This window comes from Hoplias malabaricus, chromosome 8 (assembly GCF_029633855.1).
Source record: "Hoplias malabaricus isolate fHopMal1 chromosome 8, fHopMal1.hap1, whole genome shotgun sequence".
NCBI lineage: Eukaryota > Metazoa > Chordata > Actinopteri > Characiformes > Erythrinidae > Hoplias > Hoplias malabaricus.
This window is the reverse complement of record NC_089807.1, coordinates 36,377,917-36,405,088: the sequence shown is the minus strand read 5'-3', so window position 1 is coordinate 36,405,088 and position 27,172 is coordinate 36,377,917. Positions and strand designations below refer to the sequence as shown.

The window sequence follows — 27,172 nt, the reverse complement described above, 5'->3', positions numbered from 1 at the left end:
GAGTCGACTCTTGGTTCTCAGACGCAGGGACTCGAGGAATCGGTTCCCTTCCTGAAAGACTCCAAGCCCCACTCGGAGTCAGTGGAGTTTAGGGACTTGTTTTAAAACGCGTGTAAAACTTATTCACGTTTTTGAAACGCTGTAAGTCCTTGGCTGGATGTGGTATTGTCATGAGGCGGAGTGTAGAATGTCAGAACCTTCCGATTTGATATGGAGTGTGTTGGAGCTGCTGGAAGTTTCCTAAAGTGTTTGTTAAGCTTTAGTGAAAGTTGTTGAGAGAGCGGCGAGCTAACGCTAATGTTTCTCGTAGCACGACGCGGCTAAAGCAGGACAAACTTCGCCGAAGAAACGCTTTGGATATGTAAGAGTGAAGATGTGTGGCGGCGGTTTTGGTTATTCTGTACATTTAAGTGTACGGTAGCACTTTGACGTTATTTACTCGGTTTTGGAGCTAAATTCGAATGGACTGCTGCAGGTAGGCGGCGGATTGCACCTGTAACGCTAGCCTCGTTGCTGAAGCTAACGTTAATAAACTACACTAAAGTGTGGCCTTCCCACGGAGTTCTTCTGAAGGGGTCACTTCTAAAAGCTGGTAGAACGTTTTAACTCCGTTCTATGTTAATAAATGAATGGAAGTCCCAATTATTTACCTGTTTTGTACCGGTAGTGAGCTAGCTAACGTAAATATTGCACTAATGCGGGATTTGGCCGACGTTTAGAGAATATTTGTAGCGAGACATTGAGAGTGAGGTGGAAAGAAAACGATGAGTAACCACAACATCGTCAGAGCCGAACCGAACTCCACCCGCGGATAACAACAAGAAGGTAATTTCAGCTTCTCAAGTGCCTCTGAGCTGCTGAAGAACTTAAAAACTTTACGTAGAAACTGTATGTAACGGAATGGCACCTGCCATGGACACCTTTTTTCACAATTCACTCCAACAGTGACAGTGAAGCTAAATGTGAGGTGAGTTTATTGATAATGAATGTCACACGGTTTAAACAATTACAGATATATTTCCCTGGGTCCCTGTTAAGTGATTTCAACGGTTTGCTCAAACGAGGACTGTTTTAACGTAAATGTACCGCTTTTCCCCTAGGGAGCACTTATGTTAGAGGGCAGGGGTCAGTTTCTTTAAGAAATTGACAACATCATGGGTGCCCAAACTTTTGGCTTTAGAGGGCCAGATTAGTTTGTGACTACATAGTAAATAAATAAAGCAATGTAGGGATGTTTCATAAATCCATTAACATCATGCTATATTTTGGTATTGAAATACTATAAACTGTTAATTACACTTGCTACAACTTATGACTGTAATCGCTTATAGATATTTTGGCTTTACCTTCAGCAAAGATTGAACATGGGGTTTTACTGCACAGTATTCTGTGAACCTGTTTCATATTTTTCTCTGATTTCAGCACAACTTATGGTGCTGCTGCAGGTGCCGAGCCATGGATGTTCCCCCGGCCGTCTCCCCAAGCGGTGAGGGGCGGCTAGGTGAGCCCCCTGGCCATGCATGGCCCCCTCACTCTGCACCAGTGTGCTCCCGCTCGCGCTCACTGTGGACCGCAGCATATGACTACGAGGCCAGTGGCGAGGACGAGCTGAGCCTGCGACGCGGCGATGTGGTGGAAGTGCTGTCTAAAGACGCAGCTGTGTCGGGGGATGAAGGATGGTGGACTGGAAAACTTAACCACCGTGTAGGCATCTTTCCCTCCAACTATGTCACCTACCAGCACACAGTTTACAGGCAAAAGGCTGTGCCTGCTTCCCCTGTGCAGATCCCCTTCAGTGAGCTGGTTCTGGAGGAGATCATTGGTGTTGGGGGTTTTGGGAAGGTGTATCGGGGCGCCTGGAAGGAGCAAGAGGTGGCAGTGAAAGCAGCACGCCAGGACCCTGATGAAGACATCACAGCTACAGCAGACAGCGTGAAACAGGAGGCCAAACTCTTTTCTATGCTGCAGCATCCAAACATCATTAAACTTGAGGGGGTTTGTTTAGATGAGCCCAATCTATGCCTGGTGATGGAGTATGCTCGCGGTGGCACTCTCAACCGTGCCTTAACAGGCAGGAGGATACCCCCTCACATTCTGGTGAACTGGGCAGTGCAGATCGCAAGAGGCATGCAGTACCTCCATGAAGAAGCTGTGGTGCCCATCATCCACCGAGACCTTAAATCCAGCAATAGTAAGCACACCATCACACAGCATATGCCCCCTGTTTCAGTGCCCTTATCGTTTCCCGGCTTCTTATGTTTGTCCACCTCTTTCTCACTGTGAGTTTGTCACATTGGAATTTCCTTTTGCAATTAGCAAGTTAATCATTCATTCCTAGACTCATGATCTTAGACTCCATGCTCTACCTAGACTCACCTTGCTCTTATGCCCATGGCTCAGAACCAGAGCTGTGTTAGAAAAATACCATGTCGTATCATTTCAACGTTTCATCACATCATACTGCAGTATGCTTTTCAATATGATACAGGCTCATGATTTGATATGGTTAAGGAAGGGTCCACCTCATGTGGAACATCTTAAGTTTGTCAGGATGGTCATAACTCATGACTTAATGGATTAAAAACCATCAGAGGTTTCAATCGTATTCTATAGCCTTTTTCCAAAAAGAGACCTAAAATGTTATAACAGTGGACCACCAAAAAATTGACATCATCAAACATTGATACAGAATTAAGGGATGTTCTGACACTGGCATAAGCCCTTGTTGTTCATAGACACTGCATTCCTTCTTGTTACTTTAGTAACCATTTTAGCTCTATCCACCAACACAGTAGACTGTATTCAGGGCTTGTCTTGTGAAAGTAGAAATTTGCACTTATTAGATTTGCCCTGGTATAAGGCTTAGTTGTAGATTTTACATAGAGAGCATAACAAAAAATGTGCTATATGCCTTTTTCTTTTGAGATGTAGTCTGTCTCTGCATGTTGGCAACAAAGATGAGTTTCCTCGAGAAGTAATTCCTTAGCACTTAATGAATTTGTCAATCCAGGAATGACTATGCCTAGGCACAGGTTTTGAGCATTTCACTAATTTGGCAGTGCACAAAATGCTCTTCAGCTGCAGTTTGTCTCTGTGTGTGTCTATTTCAGATTGGTCTTGTTGGTTAGTTCCAGTGTTAAGAGGATGTGAAATGATGTAAGAGTTTGAACAGCTGGCCATTGTTCATTGAAATGTTTCCTCTGTATATACAAACTTCTGACTTAATTTTGACACACTGAATGCCGTAGAACTGACTGGAATAGTCCTTAGATGTTAGTTCAATTGTATTAGTATAATATCATTTTAAAGAAGAGGAAAAGGGGGGTGTGAAAGCCTTTGCAATGCTTTTTTCTTTGTGTATGATTATGGAAATAGAGGGGAAAATTAAATAAAGGACCCAGATGAGGCACAGCTCATAGCGCTATAGCAGGCTACAAAGTAGCTTTTAATCAGCTGGTTTTTATATCCATAACGTTTAATAGGGTCTTCATCGTTGAATGGTTGGTGTTTATTACCGTGGTTTGTTTTATTCAAGACAAGAGTGAAAGTAGTGCTGTGATGTTTTTTTGGAAACAGCCACTGCATTACTGCTGGTACTTCTGCAGTGAGATTTGTCAGACGTGTCCATGTTTAGTAAACTCTGGGTATCTTAAAAACCCACAGGCCCATATTTTTGGTGCACAAGTCTGATACAGAGCCTGTTTGATGTCAAGGATGCTGGTACAGTAAATTAACGCTTACATTTTTGATATCCTGTTTATTCTTCAGTTGCCCTCACATACTCCAGGTGGATGCTGCACATTAGTGATTGTTGAGGTGCCTAGAAAAGCGCTGTGTAAGACCCTGACGTAATTTCTCAGAAATGGTGCACTGTGAATTTCAGTGCTCCTTGTTACTTGGGCTAATGCTGAGGTTCAGAGTGCTGTTAATCCGCTGCCTCTAAAAAGGGCAGATAAAAGCTGATTGACTACTTTGCATTGAAGTATTGTCAGAGGGAATGTTTGGGATTTTGGGAGCAGAAATTAGGCCATTGTGCAGTAGTAATAGTCACTTAATTTTTTATTTTGAGTAATATTCACTACAGCCCTACACTTGCGAAATTGAGAATGATGTATTCATGTAGTTTAACGGTAAATATTCATATTGTTGTGCAGTTATTTGTTGGAAGTGGAAAGATTTTAAGTTCTTAACATCTGATATTATGCTTCTTTTTCCCACATACATTCATGTGGTCATCTCTGTACCCCAAAGTACTGTTAACACAAGTAAGTTTGTTTGTCCCTCCACAAGATTGTGACAAACAACACTGAAAGCTTGCTGACCTTAATTGAAAAGTTGTGTGTGTTTGCTTAGGGCTGCACTCAGGACACCACCCACTGTGTGCCAGGCCTTTTCTGTCATTCCATGCTTTCAACTCTTCGTAAGGAGAACCCCATTGAATAAGGCAGCTCACTGATCATTCAGCTGTGGTATTATTTAGCAGGTTGAAGGTGAACAATACATTGTTAGACAAAAACAAATTGTATTCTGAAATTCCTACACGTAACATTCTTCAAATGGGACAAATGACAACAGAACCTTAAACCAGTGGTTTTCTCAGTGGCCACACTCGAAGATCAGCGATTATCCTTAAACCATAACATAAAGTCAGCGAAATAGTGTTTGTGTGCCCTAATCTTTTAATACCTCTCTCGTAGGAATGTCGCTAATGAGGGGGCAAAAGCTTAACACAAGTTTGTACAATGGAGTGGTCAAGCACTGGTTGCTAGGTGACTGCCATCACAAGAATGCCCCGACTCCTCAGCCTGAAAGGCTTATTTTCCATTATATTTAATCTCCTCAATGGCAGCTGCTTTCTCTCCAAGACAGGGAGCTTCCTCTGATTGGAAGCATATGTAATGCAGAACTGTAGCCAGCAGTTGTAGTGAAACCTGGCTCAGTGCCAGGCCTCAGTGCTCACATTAATATTTAGTTTCAGGCACATCCAATGAAAGTTTCAGGAATCTTAAGAATGTCTGCTCTCAACAAGGCACGGGAAGGTAAACAGAAGAAACAGAACAAGGGAGAATTTGTGTTCATACTGAAATATATAAGAAAAATGCCAATGTTGCTAGGCATTCTTTATCATTCAGATATGTTTTGGGGATTTTTTTAAAAGTAAATTCCCACACTGACACATTTTTAGTTTTTCTGTGACTTAAAAGTGGCACTAGAGGGACATTTCACTGAACAATTTCTTGAAGCAACAATTTGTTTTCTCAGAACTGTTCATATATTTAAGTTGAGTAGCAGCAACAGTTCTTCAGTTACAGATTCTTCAGTTTCCTTTTTTTTTTTTTTTTTGTTTGTTTGGTTTCCCAAATCATTTTTGATGTCATGAGTTTCGTAGCCTCTAATGAGGCCCCAGTGAAACTGTGCATGCACAGTTTTGTTTGTTCTTATTATAAATGGTTCCTCCTTTAAAGTTTTGTCATGATGTCTCAGTGTTTTTGAGAAACAGCTGAGAGTTATTTGCGTGAAGTTGCCAAACTTGTTTGAAATGGAATCCCAAGATGTGTGTCTTCCTTAAAATAAAGGTTTCGGGCAGGAGCTTTCATCACTCTAGATAACACAGGCCACTGTTTTCTGCACTGGAATAATGGCCCTACATTCAAAAACAAAGGATTTGAACTCTTTTTAATTTTTTAAAATTCTGTCTGTAACCAGTAAAATTGTCACCTGACAGCGTTGATCATTTAATGGTTTCTAAAAGTATAGTTGGTGTAATATTATTTCAGACAGTTTGACATTAGGACACGTTTAGTTAGTTTCTCCTTAACCATACATTCCTTAATGCAGCAAGTGAACTGCTCTCTTGTGAAATCTGAAAGGATTTCCTGAACAGTTTGACGACTTCAAAGCTTTCTTGAATACCTAAAGCAGGGGTTGTAGTCCTGTAATCCTTGTATTTTCATTCAAGTATATCTAGCCCATTTCAGACATGCACGGGAACCCAGAACCTTTCCAGACTTTACCCGGAAGAGCTGTGTGTGACTTTATCCTGCTAGGCCTCTAGTACACACTCCTGGTAATATACGAGTGAGCCCTTGTGTGATTAGAGCCAGTAATGTTCTGGAGAATTCACAGTGAGTGAAGTCATGCTGTGCCTCGCGGACCTCACTAGACAGATGCCACCCCATGTGTAAACCATGCAGAACATTTCCAGCAATGTGAACGCATCTCCAGTTGCATGCTACATGTGTGATAAGGCAACTCCAAAAAAGGTCTATGAACTTTAACTTCTGCTGTGCCAGGATCGTTTGTGTAAGTGTTTAACAATGCAAGCATTTTAAAAACCAGTGCCGTGATTTGTCACAGCTTGGTTGCGTTTGGAACTATTTGCTTTCAGATAAGTAGCTTTTGCAGTAAGGGTTTTTGCAAGAGTTGTTCCTGATATCTTAGGTGGCAGTAAACCAGATTTTCATGTAATACAGTAGGTGACAGCTTAATTTTCTGTTAATTCTGCTTTCGGCCTGTGAGGCTATTGATTTAAGTCCTGTGTTGGTGAGGATCACAAATGTATTTTTTTATTTTTAACCTTTAATTTAACCAGGCAAGTCATTAAGAACATATACTTATTTACAACAGCAGCTTAAAACAATATTTAGAATTTTTTTTCACCCCAAAAAAGTGGGGTTACTGCTACACTTACTGCTTCTTACAAAATTACATACTCCACTCACAAGGTCTTCTTTGAGCACTCAAAAAAAAAGTTTACTTGTAACAGAAGTGGCTGGAATTGAAAGTATGCTGGTTCCAAAAAGGAGAGCAGTTGATACAATGTAGCATTTTCTTTGCATCAGAGAAGACAGCTGGTCAGTGATATAGGGTTTTGCTTTAGGGTTGTGCATTTGATTTTCTGCCTCTTCCAATTCAGTGCCATATGCTTAGAATTGTCGGCCATCTTTGGTGACTTCATTAGTGGTACCACATCAATTTTTCCATGTTGTTCTGTAGGGTAGTAGAGGTAGAAGAACATATTTTAGTAGGTACAATGGCTTGCAAAAGTATTCATACCCCTTTAACCTTTTCACATGTTGTCACCTTACAACCACAAAGTTAAATGTATTTTATTGAGATTTTGAGTGATGGACCACAACAAAGTAGTACATACTTGTGAAGTGGAATGAAAATGATACATGTTTTTTAAAATTTTAATCAAACAAATATCTGAAAAGTGTGACGTACAAAAGTATTCAGCCCACCTATATCAATACTTTGTAGAACCAACTTTCACTGCAATAACAGCTGCAGGTCTTTTGGGCTATGTCTCTACCGGCTTTGCACATCTGGAGACTGAGATTTTTGCCCATTCTTCTTTTCAAAATAGCGCAAGCTCAGCCAGGTTGGATGGAGAGCACCTGTGAACAGCAATTTCCATGCCTTGCCACAGATGCTCAATGGGTTTAGGTCAGGACTTTGACTTGGCCTTTCTAACACACAAATATTCTTTGATCTAAATCACTCCACTGTAGTTCTGGCAGTATGTTTAGGGGCATTGTCTTGCCGGAAGGTGAATCTCCTTCCCAGTCTCAAGTCTTTTACAGCCTCCAACAGGTTTTCTTCAAGGATTGCACTGTATTTAACTTCATCCATCTTCCCATCAACTCTGACCAGCTTCCCTGTGCCTGCTGAAGAAAAGCATCCCCACAGCATGATGCTGCTGCCACCATGTTTCACAGTGGGGATGGTGTGTTCAGGCTGATGAGATGTATTACGTTTCTGCCACACACAGCCCTTTGTATTTAGGCCAAAAACGTTTAACTTTGATCTCATCTGACCAGAACACCTTCTTCCACATGTTTGCTGTGTCCCCTACATGGGTTATGGCAAACTGCAAATGGCACTACTTATGTCTTTCTTTCAACAATGGAACTGGGACGTATTACCTAATTAAGTGACTTCTGAAGGCAATTGATTGCACTGGATTTTATTCAGGGGTATCAGAGTAAAGGGGGCTAAATACTTTTGCACATCACACATTTCAGATTTTTATTTGATTAAAAATTTGAAAACCACGTATAATTTTCATTCCATTTCACAAATATGTACTACTTTGTTGTGGTCTATCACTTAAGATCTCAATAAAACACCTTTAAGTTTGTGGTTGTAAGGTGACAAAATGTTAAATAGTTCAAGGGGTATGAATACTTTTGCAAGCCACTGTAGAACCTATATTAGATTTAGGCTATACTTAAAACTGAGTACGATATGCTGAATTAATACAATCTCTTATGAATGTGCCTTTTTTCTTACAGTTTTATTACTTGAAAAAATTGAGAACAATGACATTGGGAGGAAGACACTGAAGATTACTGACTTTGGCCTCGCCAGAGAGTGGCACAAGACAACCAAAATGAGTGCTGCTGGCACATACTCCTGGATGGCTCCCGAGGTCATCAAGTCCTCCCTGTTCTCCAAAGGCAGTGATGTATGGAGGTAAGACCTGACATCTAGAATTTTTTTTTTCTTCATAGTTTTATATATCAACAGGGAAATGCAGTGGTATAAAGTGGGCAAGCTCATTCAGTTTTGGGAACCTTTTACTTTAATGTAACTGTTTGTCCCTTCATTCCAGTTATGGGGTGCTCCTTTGGGAACTACTGACCGGCGAGGTGCCTTATCGTGGTATAGATGGTTTAGCAGTTGCCTATGGAGTAGCTGTCAACAAACTAACTCTTCCCATCCCATCCACCTGTCCTGAGCCTTTTGCTAAGCTCATGGAGGGTAGGTAGGATTTTTCAAATCCAAACACACTTGACCTGGCAAACAATACGTGATTGATAGGGGACTCCAGAAGGCCATCACATCCTTATAGATCTCTTCCAATGTCTGTTGTAAAGCTGGTTGAGTACTACAGCATATGAGTAGAAGCTTTCGGGTAATACTATTGACATAAGAAGAAATGGTGGATCAGATGGTGTCCTCATATATGGTTATGTAGTGTACTTTCAGTAGTCCATCAAGACGAGATATGTTTGTCAGGAAATGTATGATATGCTTATTAGCTTATAATTAATGTCGACAGCACAACAGAAGCATTGCTGAAAATTAATATGTGCCAACATGTAGAATGCTGGGAGCAGGATCCCCACATCAGGCCAACATTTGCCGCCATACTGGAGCAGTTGACCGCCATAGAGGAGGCAGTGATGGCCACCATGCCACAAGACTCTTTCCATTCGATGCAGGAGGACTGGAGGGTGGAGATCCAGGAAATGTTTGATGAGTTGCGGACTAAAGAGAAGGTTAGCCCTCTGTCTTTTTTGAAAGTGTGTTTGTATGTGTATGTATATGTGTCTGTCAAATATTAAACACACACAAGGCAAGATCTTGTTTTCCATGAAATTCAAATAAATACTGAAGAAGGTTACACAAGATCTAACATTTTCCCCCCAGATAATTCCTTTTTCTGTTGATAAATCACAGGCATTTTTTGTGAATTATAAAGCCTGGATGTGTTGGAATAACTGTTCTATCTGTATTACTATGGGATTATCACATAGTTACCAATAATCCATCAATATTAGCATCCAGCAAAACTTGAGTGTTTTTCTCCAGGAGCTATGTTCACGTGAGGAGGAGCTGACCCGGGCAGCACTGCAGCAGAAGTCCCATGAAGAGCTCCTGAAGAGGAGGGAGCAGCAGTTAGCAGAAAGAGAGATCAATGTGCTTGAACGAGAGCTCAATATCCTCATTTTTCAGCTCAACAAGGACAAGCCCAACGTCAACAAAAGGAAGGGCAAGTTCAAACGCAGTCGTCTAAAGCTGAAGGATGGAAACCGAATAAGTTTGCCTTCAGGTTGGTTGGCTGGGGTGACTGACACTTTCACTATGCTATGTGCTGTGAGAACACTAGTAGTAAAATTATTATAGAAAATGCATGTAACTGTAGCTGTGATAGACTGGCGCCCCATCCAGGGCGTTTCCTCCTTGTGCCCACTAATTCTGGGTATGCTCTGCACCCATCGTGACACTGAACAGGATAAAGCAGTTAAAGAAAATGAATCAATATGTTACACTTTGCATGCCTGTTTTTCCCAGATTTTCAGCATAAGATCACAGTGCAGGCCTCGCCTTCCATGGAGAAGAGGAGGAGCCTAAACAGTAACAGTTCCAGCCCCCCCAGCAGCCCTACCCTCATCCCCCGCCTTCGTGCCATCCAGTGTATGTGGGCTTTTCTTATGTTCTGATCCTACACCTCAGTTTGGGTTACTTAACTGTATTTAGTTAGATATTCTGAGAGCATTTTCATGCCATATATATTGGTTAGGTCAAAAGTAATGCAAATTTTAAATGCCAAATCCTACGTGAATGGATTTTCATTTAGTCGAAACACATGTTTGTTTTAATGAGGACGTTTTCCAGAACAGAATGGTGACTATATGACCGTTTTACTACATTGCTTTTTCCATTTAGTGAGCTGTCGCAGTGATTCTAGTCAAAGGGACAGTATATATGTGTATCACCAAGATGTGGATATCACAAGCGAGTGTAAACCTCGTACATGGAGGAGAGGCAAGGATGCTGTAGCTCAATTGGGTCATCTGATTGTGTTTTTTTTTCTTATCTCCGGCTTGGTTTTCTTATATACTGCTGTTAATCCTTGTTCAACAAATTAACATTTTTAACAAGTTTTATTTATAGAATGTGCACCTTTACCAGCCATAGGTGTCATGAGCAGTGTGGGTTGAAATTGACATGACACTTGCTTTGGTTAACCAGCCTGTTAGGATGCATCAATCAATGGGCTTTTCAACATTTATTGCTCCCTCAGACCAATACTAACTTCTGACTTCATTGGCTAAGTATTGGGACAGTTAATATCCTGTACTTTTTCACTAATTCAAAAGTTGTGGACAAAAGCCTGTGCGTGTCCATATTTGGTATTAGTATCGTTAACCAACACAAATAGAAACAGTCAGTAATTTAAAGGGAATTCTAAAGATTTTTCAATATTTCTGCAACGCCATCTACAACGATCCATTCACATCCAACTGTTTTGATTTTTTTGCATCTTAACAAATGAATCCTGAAGGAAATAAATTCCCTTGCGAAAGAGTTATATTACTGTCCAAATGCTTATGTCAAAGGTTTTTTTTTCTTTTGAGACCGTTCTAGAGTAAAATATTCACAATATTCTTGTTTGCTTATTTGTTTCCAACTTGGACCGCTTTGAGCTACTGGTCAAAATGGTGATGGTTTTTTAAAAAATTGTCCATTGCCAGAAATGCTTTTCTTGCTGGGGTGTGACGAGCTAATGCTGTTAATCATTCTGCTTGGTGGAAAGTTATCACATTTACTAAACACTATGACAGGTCAAATTTGATTATGTGTTGTCCATTGCAGTAACACTGGATGAGAGCAACAGGACATGGGGTAGGAGCACTATTTATAAGCCTGAGGAGTTTGAAGATGCAAAGAAGGGCATCAAGAAGAAGGTTCGCACGTGGGGCCCAAGCTCCATTCAGACGAAGGAGAGAGGAAACTGTGCTGAAAGGTAGTCCAGTATATGCTTGCTTTTATATATATATTTTTTTCTTGCCTGATGAGTTGCCAATTTTTATTTTTTTAAACACTGACTACATTGTGAGGTTCTCTTGTTTGTTCCACTTTTATTTTTATACATATTTTTTATTGTTTGTCATGTAAACATGTAAATTGTATCACCTGGCTTCTAGAGTCCGACCTCTCTCAGATGGAAGTAATCCTTGGTCTACTAGTCTGATGAAGTCTGTTCCACTGGCTGAATTATTTGCAGAGCAGGGTAAGAGAAGTGTGGCACATTTCTGAGCATTAATTTATATTTGACAAAGTGGTATACAATAGTTTGAATTACATGTTTTGTTTCTTAGTGAAAATAAATTGGCGCTTAATAACCCTCAATAAACATAAAATGACAAAGAAAAATTACATTTTGTCTGTAGTTTTGTAGAACTTTTACAGAAGAATTAAAAATGTTGAACAGAACAGAAAATGTGATATAACTTTTGCCAATGTCACAATATTTGTTCAAAAAACACAGACTTGTGTTCTTTAGTGTAGTGTGCGCTTATTGCTTTATCACTGTATGTGCAGTAATACACGTTTAATAACTCAGCTCTTTTTATTCAGGAAAAACTAAAGATGATATGAGCTCTATGGAAGGTTCCGACAACAAACCAAAGCAACTGAAGTTCCCTAATCAGGTCTATATCGATCTACCTCTGTGGAAGGATGAGCAAGGTGAGGGGTCAGGCCCTGGTGGAGCCGAAAGCCAGGAGGATCCTACCACGTCCACTAGCTCTACCAGCACCACTCCTCAGCACACGCCCACCAACAGCCTAAAGCGTTCAAGTGGTCGTCGCCGCACTGACTCTGTGCTCTATGGCTGTGCCTCTATCCTTGCCTCTGTGGCTCTGGGTTTTGACCTGCGTGAGGTCCACAGGGCTGCAGCCAGTGAGGAGCCAGAGCCACGGGAGGAGAAGAAGAAGCGTGAAGGTCTCTTCCAGCGGGCCACACGCTTTCGCCGTAGTACCAGCCCACCTGGCGGCCGCCCACGCAAAGAAGACACTTCTTCAGCAACTCCTGTCAACCTGCTGGCTATGTCCTCCATCTTAGAGTGCAACTCCACCAAGTGTCTCCTCCAGTCTGACTCTGAGGGCCCGGAGCACAGCCCAGTGAAAGAGTCCCCCCCAGAGAACTCTAGTCTGCATCAGGTAAACCAGGTGGTATCCCCAGCTCAGAGTGGCAGGACCCTGGACAGAGGAGACGTTCCTGGACCACACAACAACCCTGCCCCTGGCTCTCGCCTCAGGAGGAAAAAATCCAGCCCTGCTGTCTGTCTTAATGGTGAGTAATATAGGAAGGTGCTGACTTAACAGCATGACTTAACAGGCTGATTCCAGATTTATAAAAATGCATTTGTTCAAATGGGTTATTTCTGCATCTAATGTGTGTGTGTATATATATTTTTTGCTAATATTTTTTTTACCTTGGGGGATGAGTCAATATTTCGGTCACTTACAATGAACTCATTGGCTTTTTATAATGATTTTTCAGATTGCATAAGAACTAGTGTTACACGGTATACAGGTACTAGAAATGTATCTCAATACTTTGTCATGAAAAAAGGGTACAATACCCCATGTCATTAGTACCGGTACCTTAAGGAGTGTTTTTAAAATAAGAGCGGCATTTCCGACAAGTGCCAAAGGGGGGGTAGTGTGCGCCCGCATCGCTTTGCTTCCTCTTCCTCCCTTAATGATTTCGCCGCTAGTTTGAGCAACTTTTCAGACCTTATATCGAGTTACTTAAAAAGCGAAAAACCCGACTAGCACCATCGACTTTCTGTCCAAACCTTCATAGCTCACAGCTCGTCTGCACCAGAGGTGGAGCACACACCAGCACACATTCTGTCCATGGGGCAGATCACACTGATCAGAATGAGCTGCGAATGTGCAAAAAGTGCTGCCAAAAACACGTTGGCTTCCTTTTATGTTAAATTTATCCCTTTTCTGAACTCCTGAACTGAGGTCACATAATTGAGGCATTCAGCTTTGTTCAAACAGTAGACACGCCTTATGAATATGTGACATGGGACAGAAGGCGTGACTGGACCCAGAAATGGCAAAACCTCAAGTGTGGCATCACAGTTAACAAGCAGATACAAGCGACTTTGCCGACCGCCCTCACCTCACAAGAAAGTATGTTACTTTTCCTGATGTTTTAGGTTTTTGCGATGGTACCTGTATCGTGATATTTAGGCAGGTATCTTATCGAAAGTCATAAATGGGGTATGGTGACAACACTAATTAGGACATAATGCTGTGAGCATTATGTTTTGTTTGTTAATTTGATGTATTCTAAAAGTAGATGATACATATTGTAAGGATCGCGGGGCGGACTGACGGAGGCGGACGCAAACGCAGTAACACAAACTTTATTAGAACAACAAGAGATAACAAAACAGAGGGACATGGACAGAAAGACAATACACAGGGAACTAAACTGAGACCTAGACTAAACCTGGACTGAGATAACTAAACAGATGGAGAGAAATGAACAGAGAGCTAAACAGACAGAGAAACCTAAACTGAGTGAAGACACAAAGCACAAGGAAGGAACAAACATACCAGAATGACAAAGGGAAGAGAAGCAAATCTAGGAACATATGAGACAGACAGACAGATTACAGCGAATGAAACAAAGGTGGAGAGCAAACCGAGCACAGAAAGGGAAACAGATGAGACCAGGGAAAGTGGAGCAAGGAACAGCAGAGACAAAACGACTTGTGAGCATAACGAAAGGTGGAACGTCAGAAGTAACACAAAGGAGCCTAAATAGAAGACACTGACAAGGGACACCTGGAATAGATAAAGAGGGGGAGAAGCTAGGGCAGGACTAGGGCGGAGATGGAAACAAAAACAAATAGCACATTGTGGAAACAACAGACGAAACAAGGCCAGGGCGTGACACACAAAATAAAGCCATGCTAAGTAGTATTAATACCTTAAAATTACAGCTTCAGAACCAGTGTGGTACTTCACTGACCTGTAATAGGTGGAACAGAGCCTCTGTCGTTGCTAATCCAGGCTTGGTGCTGCAGAAAAACTGCACTATGTAACTTCTGGAGGTGGGCTGGATACAACCCCCCGCCCCGCCTGTTTCCCTCTTCATTTAAGGACAGTGCTGTAAAAGTGAATTACTCTGCAGCTTTAGAGGGAGCCCAGGAGCAAAGATAACAAATCTTTCCTAGTGTTCCTTCAACCCAGGTTAACCATGTTGTGATTTGTCTCAACAGCTGCCAGCAGTAGCTTTGCAACCAACCCTACTGCCGAACTCACTGCAATCTCATCCTTCCAGAGAAAGAAGTCTGACAGAGACACTAACCAAGAGAAACAAATGCCACCAGAATCATTATCCAGACCGAGACCCCTCTCATTAAGAGGGAAACCTCACTCCTGGGGTCTTTTGAGGAGTCGTAACAAGAGCTACTCTCTTGGGCACTACTCTGGAGAAAAGAGTGCCCAGAATCTGGGGATTGTGCTCTCCTCCGAGGTCAAAGTTGGCTGCTCTCTGCTGGATGTGGACACAGAGGGTCAGAAACGCGATTGCACTGTTCCACTCTGTCGAATTCAGAGCACCCCAAGTCGTCCCTCTGTTTTTGAACTGGAAAAGGAGTTCTTGTCCTGAAATAAGCTGCCTCTCCTCCCGGAGCATCAACCGTGTATTGACTTGACGAAAGATATTCCACTTTTCAGGATTTACTGAACACCATGGCTTTTCTCCCAATTTTAAGCTATTGCTGCTGGAGTTATCACATTGTACCTTTATATTTATATTCAGTATATTTTGCTAAATAATTTAATATGAAAGGACATATAAAGAGAATGATCAACATTCCATTGTACTGAAGAATTGCCAGTGTGTAGCCTGTTTTTGCTTTTACACTACGACGTAACTCGTGCACATTCCAAGGGCCAAAATCCCTGCAGAAGATGGTACTACTGCTGTAAAAGAGTTCGTAAGCATTTTATTTTTTGTATTTGTCTATATATAAAGTTGCATGTCCTTTTTTTTTTATGAGGATATCCCTGGATCTTCAGAATGTTTAGAAAGTTTATTATAAATTTGAAAACAATGGAAATTGATGGGTTTAATACTGGTTTTGACTTGAATCAAGATCTCTAAATCCCCCTTAATTATTGATTATCCGTGTAATTCTAATTCTGATTTCTATCTAAGGTATAGACTTCAGCTCCAGTAAACCAGAGGGTATAGGCCAATTAGTCATAGTAACAGAATATGTCTTACTTCCAGGAGGAAGTTTCATGGGTCTTATGACAGCAGAAGGACAGAATGACTTCCTCTGCTCTTACCAGTTACTTTCTGTAACCAGTGTTCTGTAGTGAATTTGCCAGAGATTAGATGGCTTCATTTTATCACCCACAATTTCCCTGCGGTTAATGAAATCTGATTACATTGTTATATTTGGAATCATTTGCCTGAAATAGCATAGTTAATCATTGTGTGGTCAGTATTATGATAATCAACGTTGCTCTTTTAGATATTTAATGGAAGAGGTCTAGACCTTTCTGGCTTCCCCACAAGTGAACTTTCCTCGTTAATCATATCTGGGAAACTGCTATAGAGCGTTGTGAAATATAGCCAGTGTTTCTCGGATATCTGAGTGCAGATTTACAGTTCAGACTTGTAGTTTACTTCCCAAAATGTGCAAGTACCAGGTGCATATTTGTTCTTGCTCTACCTCGTCAGTGTTCTCCCATAACGGCACAGCTCAGTAGGTGTCACAGAACTGCAATCGTGTACTTGTTAATACAAGCCACGGTATCCACAGAGAATCCACCGCTGAGGACAGAAAGCGTGAACCCCTTTAATGTCTTAATTATATAGCAGAGCAAGGTATTATTCATTCCTTTGTACCTAGATATCCTCTAGGGACAGATTGCAGAGTTTTTGACTAAATATATTTAATTATAAAATGAAATCTAAAATAATTGACAGCCCTAAAAATAAATGTCAGCGTGTAATGTATTCAGCTCCGGTGGCTGCATAACTAGCCTTGGGCTTCTAAATTACATATCAGATCATACTCTAGTATTCAGTGTAGAGTCATAAGAGATGTGATTGTGCCATTTTATATTGAAAATTAGTGGACCATAGTGTCTTATTAAATAGATGAATTTTACTTTAATGAGCTAATGCCTTAAATCAGTGAATTTAAGGGTTGCCTGATTTTTATTTGAATTAGGTTGTTTTGTTTGTTTTTTTCAGACTAAATCCACGTTAGCATTCTGTTCGTTTTGAAAACTTACACTTATTCCTTAAGTGTATTTTGGCTTATGCTTCTTTTTTTTAAATGCTGATTCTGATCCATTGTTTATTTGCTTTCTACGAATCTTTATATTTCCCCAAACACTATTGAAGGTGACACCACAGACTTGAGTAAGTTTCAGCACAGAACTTTACCCTATCATATCCTCAACAGTTGTTGGCACTGATGTAATGACAAAATACATCCAAATGTTAAAACAACATGACTGCTACTCGTAGGGTTATAAAGTGATATTTATCTTTAGACTTGATTGATACCTATATTATAAAGTTGGTCAAAACTGGTTTTCTCTGTGAGAGAAATTAATGGTTTTTTTAATAATCACTGATTTGTACTGTAGTAAACAAAAATAGTTATTCCAAAGATGACAGAGTTTTCTGTATGGAACAGTTCTTCTAGATGTACTAGTTTTGTTGAGTACAAATATTTTTAAAGCCAAGCCCACACTGCCAGGCACTGAATTGGCTTTGTACAACTTCAGCTCCTTTATAATGCACACAGGCCGGTAAGCTTCGGCGCGTGCGGTAGTTGAGCTGCTTTGCTAGTAGTAGCCAATAGTTTGAGGAGCTGATGTTGACATATAGCAGTGTTAAATTTTAAGAATATTAATATTACTCCAGTGCACAGGAGTTACTTTCCTAAAGGTGTGTAACATTTTATTCATGTTTTTGACTGCTTAATGTACTTCTGAAGGATTTAGGAATTTGAAGAACTGGAATAGGAATTGAGGAAAAAGCAACACAGACCACTGCAGCAGTGATTTTTCAAAGACCATTAATTTCTGTCATTGAGAGAGAGGGAGGGGAGGAGGGGGTGAAAAAAAATCCTTACAGAATGATGCAAATCTTTTAGAGGTCTATAGTCCTCAATTTAGAATCAGGCACAAAAATATACAAGTATCCACAGTGCTGTTTTTAGAATAGAAAACTGATATTATGACTTGGCATATTCAATATTTACAAAAGCGTAGCCATGTTATAATGAAGACTCTTCAGTTTGAAGAAGAGTGACATTATATATATATAAGTTTATTTATTTCCTTTTTCATAGACATGTGGAATATTGAGGTATGTGCTTGTATTTGTGTTTTGGTTTTTTTGCATCCCTTGCGCATTTCGTACATCAAGTACGTCTTGTTTAATGTGCACTCTGTTCATGGTGAAGGTACGATGGAGCTTTCTGCAGAAACAAAATATATTCTAGGGGTCTCCAAATGGTGTTTAATGTCTGCAGTTACCTCAAATATTCACAAATGTCTGGACCTATTTATGAACTTGCCGTGTCTGCTTTTGGACGTAATGTTAGAACATCCGGACTTAACTGCACATTTAATGCCATGTTGTGTAGCACTGTAAAAAATAATAATAATAATGTTTCTCTTTTTTTTTTTTTTTTTTTTTTTTTTTTTTGATCATGTGATGACAAACTTTATATGAATCCATGCTATGATCATTTGAAGGTGTTATAGACAGGGCTGATGTACTGCTGGATGAGCCTGGAACACTGAGTTGCACGACTGATTTTTACGAACAATACACTGTAGAAACACTGGTTTGTATATTGTCTATACAGTAATTATTTGTACTAAAATGAAGTAACGGTGCGATAGAGTGGAGCGACACAGTGCTAGATACTGTAATGTTTTTTATTTATATATATTTTTTAAAACAGCACAGACATTCTAGTTTTACATGCTGTTGTAATTGGAAACTCTTTCCTTGAAACAACCCTGAGATGCGTAAACGAACTGAAAGTTTCACTGGATTTAGGGACCAAACGACACATTTTTCACTTTCTTCATTTTTCACCAAAGTTGAAATTTCTGTTTGGAGGAGGCACGACCAGTTTGCTTTGTGAAGAAATGCTACATATGTTACAGAGTACACACGTACTGTATTTTAGCAATGAAGGGCTTCTTTCATTGTCCGTTTGACCCACATGACCAAAATCTATGTTAAGCTCTGTTTCTCTGCAATGGGTCGCTGGTGCTCTTTACCAGCCATTGCTTCAATAATGGTTAATGGGTTGATCCCAGAGTCACTATCTTTATTATATTGTACACAAGTGATCAATAAATTCTTTTATTCCTAATTTGATTTGTATTTTGTACACCAACATGAGTGGCAATAGCAACTCTTTTCAGACTGTTGTGCAATACTAAATGTCCAATGTTCATATGATTGAGTCTATTTTTGCTGGTAAAAAAAATGTTTTTCCCGGAATTGACCAGATGCTCTTCAATGTTTTATTTTCTTCCATTTTAATCAGTTTACATGTAATCAGTTTCCATTTCTAAAAAAGTACATGCTGTAGATAAATAAGGATGATATATGATCTCTTCATACTTTGAGACTTTTCTTCTCTCCAGAGGCAGTCTCTTCCTGTAGACAGAAAAGAAGGAAGACATGAGGAGAAGATAGAGCTGGAAGTCATCAGATAAATGCTCTAAAAATATCCACTTGGCCTGCCCCGTATCCAGTGCGAATTGTGAAAGAAATGAGAGACTAATTTTAGCCCCCAACGCATGAAAGATCACAGCTCTAATTTTAGCCTGAGGTGATTGGCACCTAATATGTGCGGTCTCCTGGGAACAATCCTTAAATATCAGATGACAACTAACAAGTCTGTTTTCATCTTTTTTTGTGGAGGAAACTCAATGGTGGGATAAGGTGATGGACACCGCTGGCTATCTACGGTGTTCTCGACTACAAAAGGACAATACAGCAGGTTACGTAAGGCTCACCTGTGGGAGACACTGGACCCTGATGTTCAGAGAGTGGTGACGCAGGTGCTGGGACCCCTCGCGCTCTCTCGGCCTGAGTGGGGTGTGACGGTAACAGCCTGAAGGCAGTAAGCTGTCTGAGGGCTTAAGGCCTGAATCGTGATCTTCTTGGAGCAGCCGCTGGTTTCGTAGCTCTCCTGCCAGGCAAAACATGTTTCATGTGAGTAGTAGTCCACAGGAAGTGGACATGTAAGGACTAAAAGGGCCTTTTCCATAGAAACAGCCAAAAAGGAATGGAAAATAGCTGGAATAAAGTAATTTGCTAGTTATGTATAATCTTAAAAATAAACGTGCTACAAAGGGTTCTTTAAGCGATGCCATAAAGAAACACATTTAAGGTTTAAAACAGCATCAGTCAAAAGGTACATTTCCATTTAAATGTAATGGCAAAAGTGGTTCTTCTATAGTATCGTACCTACGATTTTTTCAGAGTAGATATTGGATACATCTGACCTCATTCATGAAATGGAGTTTACAGTAAAACAGACATTCCTCATAACTTTCCACCATATTCATGAACGCTGCGTAAACACTAGTATTTACAAATTCGGAGGACTTGCATGTTTCTTTACAATTAATATTCTATTACATTGCCGTGCCCATGAATTTCAAATAACCACCATATAATTAAGCACTCGGAGGAATCACAGCAAAAGCCTTCAACACTTTTCTACAGAAAATAACAGAAAAAATACTGATACATTTTATTGAAGTGTATTTATATCCGCATCTTTTATTTTCATTCTATGTTTATTTGTTGCTCAATCACAGGAAATTAAAGATGGCATTAGACGGATTATGCCATTATTTAAGAAGCTATATATCAGAGCTGTAAAACTTATTTGCCCCAAAAAAAAAACTTTATTAGAATGTCTCCTCATGACAGTCCAGTATTATTTAAGTTATCGCCCAGTCTGAATTATTACAGATTAATAAATATTTTAATCAAGTGATCTGTTGATTTTCTGTAACTGCTTATCTGGTTCAGGGTCGCGGTGGGTCCGGAGCCGACCCGGAATCACTGGGCGCAAAGCAGGATCACACCCTGGAGGGGGCGCCAGTCCTTCACAGTGCAACACATTCATTCACACACTCACACCTATGGACACTTTGAGTCGCCAATCCACCTACCAACATGTATTTCTTTGACTGTTGGAGGAAACCCATGCGGACACGGGGAGAACACACCAAACTTCTCACAGACAGTCACCTGGAGTAGGACTTGAACCCACAACCCCCAGGTCTCTGGAGCTGGAATCACTCAGCACAAGACAGAAACACCCTGGAGGGGGCGCCAGTCCTTCACAGGGTGACACACACATTCATTCACACACTCACACCTACGGACACTTTTTTTTTTTTTTTTTGAGTCGCCAATGCACATACCAACGTGTGTTTTTGGGCTGTCGGAGGAAACCCACGGCGACACAGGGAGAACACTGTGTAGTTTATTAATTCATTGAATGTAACCACTTATCCACTTCAGGGTTGTGGTGGGTCCAGAGCCTACCTGGATTCACTGGGCGCAAGGCGGGAACACACCCTGGAGGGGGCGCCAGTCCTTCACAGGGCGACACAGACACACGCCACAGTGCCACCCAAAGATAAATTAAACAATGTTCATTTTAGTGCCCCAGACATGTCCACAGTTCACGACCGTCACGATTCTGCAAAAGATTGGGGAACCAGCACGGAAGCTAAAGCCATTTATTCTTGACACAAACATTTTTTATGGGTTTTGGGCCATTTGACTATCTATAGTCTCACATAGAGGGATAAATATATGATGCAAACTGATGCATAGACCTCCTGGAGCAGTTACTAATGACTTAACAGACATTTCAAATTGTCCACTGTAGACCCACCAACCAATCGTCATTCCTCCCTAAACTCACCATTAACATGTTTCTGTAGCAGCAAGAGACAAATCACAGTGTAACTACACTGTAAACACACGATGCTGGTTCCTGCTGCAAACAATCTCTTTATCTGTTTAACACAACTGTTCGTGTATCACTCTGTATTGGTTGCATTTTAAAAACTGCAGTACAGTGTGGGAGGAGTAATAAGCAATTTTTCTAAACGTATATTATATTAGCTCATATGCTGTAAATATGTGAACTCTCTTCTGACCATTTTGCTTGGATTGACAGACGTTCCATCAACGTTTATTCTGCTTTGTCATAATAATTTAGAATTAATTATTATTTTCTAATAAATGTGAATGATGATTTTAGTTTGTCTTCCCTTTTTTTTTGGTGTTTCAATAATAGTGCAATATTAAAAAAAAAAGATGACAGCAAGTGTCATTGGCTTAACGGTGTCCTGATACACGCTTTAACAAAATCATTAATGCTGTATACCTACAATAGCAGAATTACAATAGTTCCTCCCCAGAGCCTTACAGTATTAAGTTTTCTGAGAGGGAGCTGAGGTGTGCAGGATTTTTAAACCACAAGTATGGAAATGTAGCTAATTGTGCATCAACAGCGGCGCTATAGGCACACTAACTGTAAGTGTATACAGTGCACATGTATCGTAAGGACCCTTAATATAGCTAATGAGTGTATATCCAAGGTAGGTGGACCTAATAACTTTTACTCCCATTGTATTCAGCACTCATATTTAATCATTGTACCTCCTCCACGTCGTTGTGTATTAGGTATATCCTGAATATCAGCTTCTGTAGTTTAGTAACAGACAGCCTGGTATTCTTCTGTCCATGAACAGGAGAGCGGGGAGGTCTGAACTGTACCACAATGCCTTGCTCTGTCACGTTCATCTTAATCTTTGGTGGACTGAAGATGGCTGTGAGGCAGAAGAAACTGCTTTTAGTATAATATCACAGAATTATAATGACGTGCCCTTAATAACCTTGCTTTCTGCTCAGTCAAATGTAATGTTGACCAATAATAAGTAAACGCTTTTGTGCAAAAAACTTGTATATTCCTATACCTTTTTTATTCGGTGTACAAATACATTTTAAAGCATTCATTCTTATCCAGTTCAGAATTGCAATGGGTGCCTACTGGAATCACTCAGCGCAAGGCAGAAACACCCTGGAGGGGGCGCCAGTCCTTCACAGGGTGACACACATTCATTCACATACTCACACCTATGGACACTTTTTTTTGAGTCGCCAATCCACCTACCAATATGTGTTTTTGGGCTGTTGGAGGAAACCCACGCGGACAGAGGGAGAACACTGTGTAACTTATTCATTCATTGAATGTAACCACTTATCCAGTTCAGGGTCGCGGTGGGTCCGGAGCCTACCCAGATTCAATGGGCACAGGGTGGGAACACACCCTGGAGGGGGCGCCAGTCCTTCACAGGGCAACACACATTCACTCACACCTATGGACACTTTTTGAGTCGCCAATCCACCTACCAACGTGTGTTTCTTTGACTGTTGGAGGAAACCCACGCGGACACAGGGAGAACACACCAAACTTCTCACAGACAGTCACCTGGAGCAGGACTTGAACTGTGACACTACCTGCTGCACCACCGTGCCGTGTGTGTAATTGTAAATCAATATTCATTCTTCTGCACTTGTCAGTTAATGGTAACTTGTCATTTTGTTCAATGAAAAACAACCTAAATAAGAATTAGTTTGAAAATGGCAAGCGAGATTTATTAATAACTGCATTCATTCCATCTAGGAAAACGTTCTTGTTCTTGGAGATAGTATTTTATTCCAAAATACATTTGAGTATAGTGTACTGAAATTTCATTTTTTAGGAATTTAATTGTTTTATTTCAATATTACGCAACAATTACCATAATATGACGAAAGTGGGAGAATGAATTTTGATTTACACATATATTCATCCATTCATTGTCTGTCACTGTGGGTCTGGAGCAGACCCGAAAACACTGGGCACAAGGCGGGAACACACCTTGGAGGGTGCGCCAGTTCTTTCCAGGGTGACACACACTCACTCACAACTATGTACACTTTTGAGTCACCAATCCACCTACCAACGTGTGTTTTTGGACCGTGGGAGGAATCTGGAGCACCCGGTGGAAACCCACGCAGACACAGGGAGAACACACCAACTCCTCACAGACAGTCACCCAGAGCGGGAATCGAACCCTCAACCTCTAGGCCCCTGGAGCTGTGGCAGCGACACTACCTGCTGTGCTACCGTGTCGCATTACACATATAAACTTAGCACAAAAAGTAAGGAAATTTGTGTTTGGTAGATAGTAGGTGCTGAAGAACCGGCATGCCAAGTTTGACTGATCTGTAAAGAGCTCATGCGATAGGGCAACTTCAAGCTGGTGTTCCACAAAACCATGTTGTGGCATTATTTTGGGGTATGAAAGCCAAGTTCCATATAATGGGAATGTCAGAGACAGGCCGCGAAGTGGGCGTCCCAAAATGATGACACCACAAGAAGATTGTTTCCTCACCTTGTCAGCACTTAGGGATCGTAACCAGTCTTCTACAGATTTGCAGTCAAGGTTTGCAGGACAATATGGCTGACGGCTCTCAGCCCAGACAATGTGGAACAGACTGCACGCAGTCAATCTCAGGTGTCATCGGGCTGCCAGGAGGCCTGCCATGACTGCCCTGCACCGTCAGGCCCGTTTGCGCTGGTGTCAGCAACACGTGCACTGGAACCTGAACAAGTGGAGGAATGTTATGTTCAGCGATGAGTCCAGATTCTGCCTCCAGCAGTTGGATCATAGGGTCAAAGTGTGGAGAAGATGCGGAGAATGCTATGCTAATTACTGCACTGATACAGTAACATCTATTGGTGGAGGAAGTGTGATGGTGTGGGGCGGCATCTCCCTCACTGGAAAAGCAAGGCTAGTCATCATTGGAGGCTATTTCTATGCAGAGAGAGATCGAGAAGAAATTCTGCAATCAGTGGCAATCCCTTATTTCCACAGTCTGGGACCGAACTCTATCCTTCAAGGTAACAACACTCGCCCCCCACAGAGCAGGGTTTATCAGAGACTACCTCCAGATTTTGGAGAGGAGAGGATGGAATAACCTGCCAGTGTCCTGACCTCAACCCCATTGAACACCTGTGGGATCAGCTTGGGCCAGAGTGACCAACACTACCACATTGGCTGACTTGCGACAAATGCTGGTTGATGAATGGGATGCTATCCCATAGCAGTGATAGACCAGGCTGGTGACCAGCATGAGAAGGAGGTGCCAGGCTGTTGTGGCTGTGTATGGTTCTTCCACACGCTACTGAGGCTCCTGTCTGTTAAATGAATATATTGTTAAATTGCCAATACGTCTTGCTTCTTTAAACGTCAATCATCCAGTCACCAAACACCAAACGAGTCAATGGCAGAATAAACTGCTTGGCATTGGATTTGGCCAATTTTTCATGGGCGCAGCCCACATACTCGGCTCTACTGTTCATCTCACAAATGCATGTTCCTTATAAATGTGGCACCATTTAAAAGGAAAATTAACAGTTTTTCCAACAGTATAAGATTTATTCCCAAGAAGCATTGTTACAACAAAGAAATAATCAATCAAACACAAATTTCCTTACTTTTTGTGCTAAGTTTACATGTGTACAGGGTGTACAGACCCCTTAAACAGGTCTAACACCGTCCATGGGACTAGCAGTGACAAAACATTGTGGAGAAAATAGGATATAAATCCAAATAATACCCAAACATCAACACAGTTCAGCTGCAACAAAGCAGACCATCTAATAGCAAAGCCAAACAACATTACAAAATAAATTCGCCCCTTACTGTCCCATTGTGGGTTAAACCTTTTGCTGATGGCCCATGTTGACAGACCATTGGAAAATATGGCCTGGACCCTGGCATAGTACCACTCTCTGGGGTCTGATGTCTCCTGGCTTAGGTCACACTGAAAATCACTGATGGCTTGACAGTGCCTGGCTTCACTCCATTGCTTTTCTCCATAGCTGAAACCAAAAGAAGCAACAAACAAGTCACTTCATTAGCTCCTATTGGAACATGTGGCTCAGTTCAAATGTTAAATATCAATTTAAATGTATTTTTGTAGTGCTTTTTTTAAAAAAAATAAATAAAACATAGCTATAAAGCAGCTTAACACATACTCCTGGCTCCAAGTGATCAAGCCAACAGTGAGGCCCTGTTCCAGTGCACACACTCACGACATCATTAAAGGATAAATAAATAAATAAAATTGGTTCAAGATGTTTTATTTGGGATAAAGTCAGCTCAGATTGTTTTTAACTGTAGAAGTAAACATCATTAAGGTGAAATAAATATTGTTTCCCTCCTAATTTCACAAAAACGTAATAAGAATAAACAAGAATAGGTTGAAAATAAACATACAATTGTGTATTTTCTAAAAAATAAATAAATAAACACAGGGAGAACACACCAAACTCCTCACAGAGAGTCACGCAGATCGGGGCACAAACCCACAACCCCAGGCAGCAACACTATCTGTTGCAGCACCATGCCACCCAGCGGTGCACTACACTACCTCAAACGTATTCAATGGACCTCCATCACTCCAGAGTAAAGCGTTCTATTGCTTCACTGCTTGGTAGTAGCTAGGGGGTTTGCTGCTGCCTGATTGCACAGAATATCATGCCTGTGTACACCTACGTTGCTGAATTATAGATCTAAGATTGTCTGTTATTGTTAGACTGATACTGAACTTCCTGTTGGACTACAATGACATACGTGTAGAATGTAATGTAACATTATATAACAGTTAATGAAGGATATCACAAAATGACCTACGATGTATTACTGAGTACTCAATATGACACAGACATGAAGGGGCTTAGTGAAAAGTATTTGTTTTTCTTAGAACATTGTTAAAAGGCGTCAGTCCTAATTAATGAAGACATTTCTGTGGATTTACATCATTTTTTATAAATAATCTCCATTAAGGAGTGTTGTTTTATAAAAACATTTATAATTATAAATAAAATCGGAGCATGTATTATTTAAATATAGTAGAACATTTGCATCTCCATTTATTGAATTGTTTATGTCCTAGTTTTTTATTTAATTTAAATTATTTATATTTTTATTCCGGACAGAAAAATACTGCCTGGTTTTGATTTTTCAGAATGATTCCCATTTTTCGAGACTAATGTCCAGGAAAGTTGCTTCCTATTTTGTAAATGTATTCATGTTTATTAATAATGACACATCAGGAACTTACATTTTATACTGCACAGAGTACTGCAGGTCCTTCGGAGCGCTGGGATGGTGTTTCCAGTGCAGGGTATTCCTGAAGTCCAGTGAATGGAATTCAACCTCGAGAGGCGCCATGTCCTCCTGCAGGGGCAGAGTGCCTTACAGACACAGAGTGGATATATACAGTACAGAGGTGTTATATAATATGGTTTACTTAGAAAGCAGTGTATCTTACAAGGCTTAGCACACTCAAACAAAACCAAATAAATAAATAAATAAATCAATGGAAAGGAATAGAAGTGTAGAAGGTATGGTCACTTACTGTCTATCCAGCAGAGCAACAGTGTATTACACAAAAGCAGCAGCGTGCTTAGCACAGACAT

At 40.7% G+C, this 27,172-nt stretch overlaps 2 protein-coding genes across 3 annotated transcripts; one reads left to right on the top strand and one right to left on the bottom strand.

Moving 5' to 3' along the window:
* Positions 1 to 145: 145 nt before the first annotated feature.
* Positions 146 to 19,661, top strand: map3k21 (mitogen-activated protein kinase kinase kinase 21). Of its 2 annotated transcripts, none has more exons than XM_066679264.1 (11): positions 146 to 967; positions 1,423 to 2,191; positions 8,298 to 8,478; positions 8,618 to 8,766; positions 9,112 to 9,287; positions 9,601 to 9,841; positions 10,084 to 10,206; positions 11,389 to 11,539; positions 11,721 to 11,806; positions 12,154 to 12,870; positions 19,525 to 19,661. In XM_066679264.1, the coding sequence occupies exons 2-11, from the start codon at positions 1,456 to 1,458 to the stop codon at positions 19,542 to 19,544; spliced, it is 2,580 nt and encodes an 859-aa protein (XP_066535361.1). In that variant the 5' UTR covers positions 146 to 967; positions 1,423 to 1,455; the 3' UTR covers positions 19,545 to 19,661. The 2 variants fall into 2 exon arrangements, with proteins under 2 accessions (XP_066535361.1, XP_066535360.1); XM_066679263.1 differs by lacking the exon at positions 19,525 to 19,661 and adding an exon at positions 14,822 to 17,275.
* il22ra2 (interleukin 22 receptor, alpha 2) lies at positions 19,132 to 27,172 on the bottom strand. The gene is made up of 6 exons (XM_066679265.1): positions 27,112 to 27,172; positions 26,815 to 26,947; positions 25,392 to 25,570; positions 22,297 to 22,466; positions 19,620 to 19,795; positions 19,132 to 19,257 (listed from the first exon to the last, which is right to left on the bottom strand). Exons 1-5 carry the CDS (start codon positions 27,170 to 27,172, stop codon positions 19,646 to 19,648), a joined length of 693 nt encoding a protein of 230 aa, XP_066535362.1. The 3' UTR covers positions 19,132 to 19,257; positions 19,620 to 19,645.

Coding starts and splice junctions, on each gene's coding strand:
- il22ra2 (XM_066679265.1), bottom strand. CDS start 27,172: ATGTCTGTGCTAAGCACGCTGCTGCTTTTGTGTAATACACTGTTGCTC. Junction 25,571..26,814: donor TACTCTGTGCAGTATAAAAT/GTAAGTTCCTGA, acceptor TTTTGGTTTCAG/CTATGGAGAAAAGCAATGGA. Junction 22,467..25,391: donor GTTTAACCCACAATGGGACA/GTAAGGGGCGAA, acceptor TCTGCCTCACAG/CCATCTTCAGTCCACCAAAG.
- map3k21 (XM_066679263.1), top strand. CDS start 1,456: ATGGATGTTCCCCCGGCCGTCTCCCCAAGCGGTGAGGGGCGGCTAGGT. Junction 11,540..11,720: donor AGAGGAAACTGTGCTGAAAG/GTAGTCCAGTAT, acceptor CCTGGCTTCTAG/AGTCCGACCTCTCTCAGATG. Junction 12,871..14,821: donor CCCTGCTGTCTGTCTTAATG/GTGAGTAATATA, acceptor TTGTCTCAACAG/CTGCCAGCAGTAGCTTTGCA.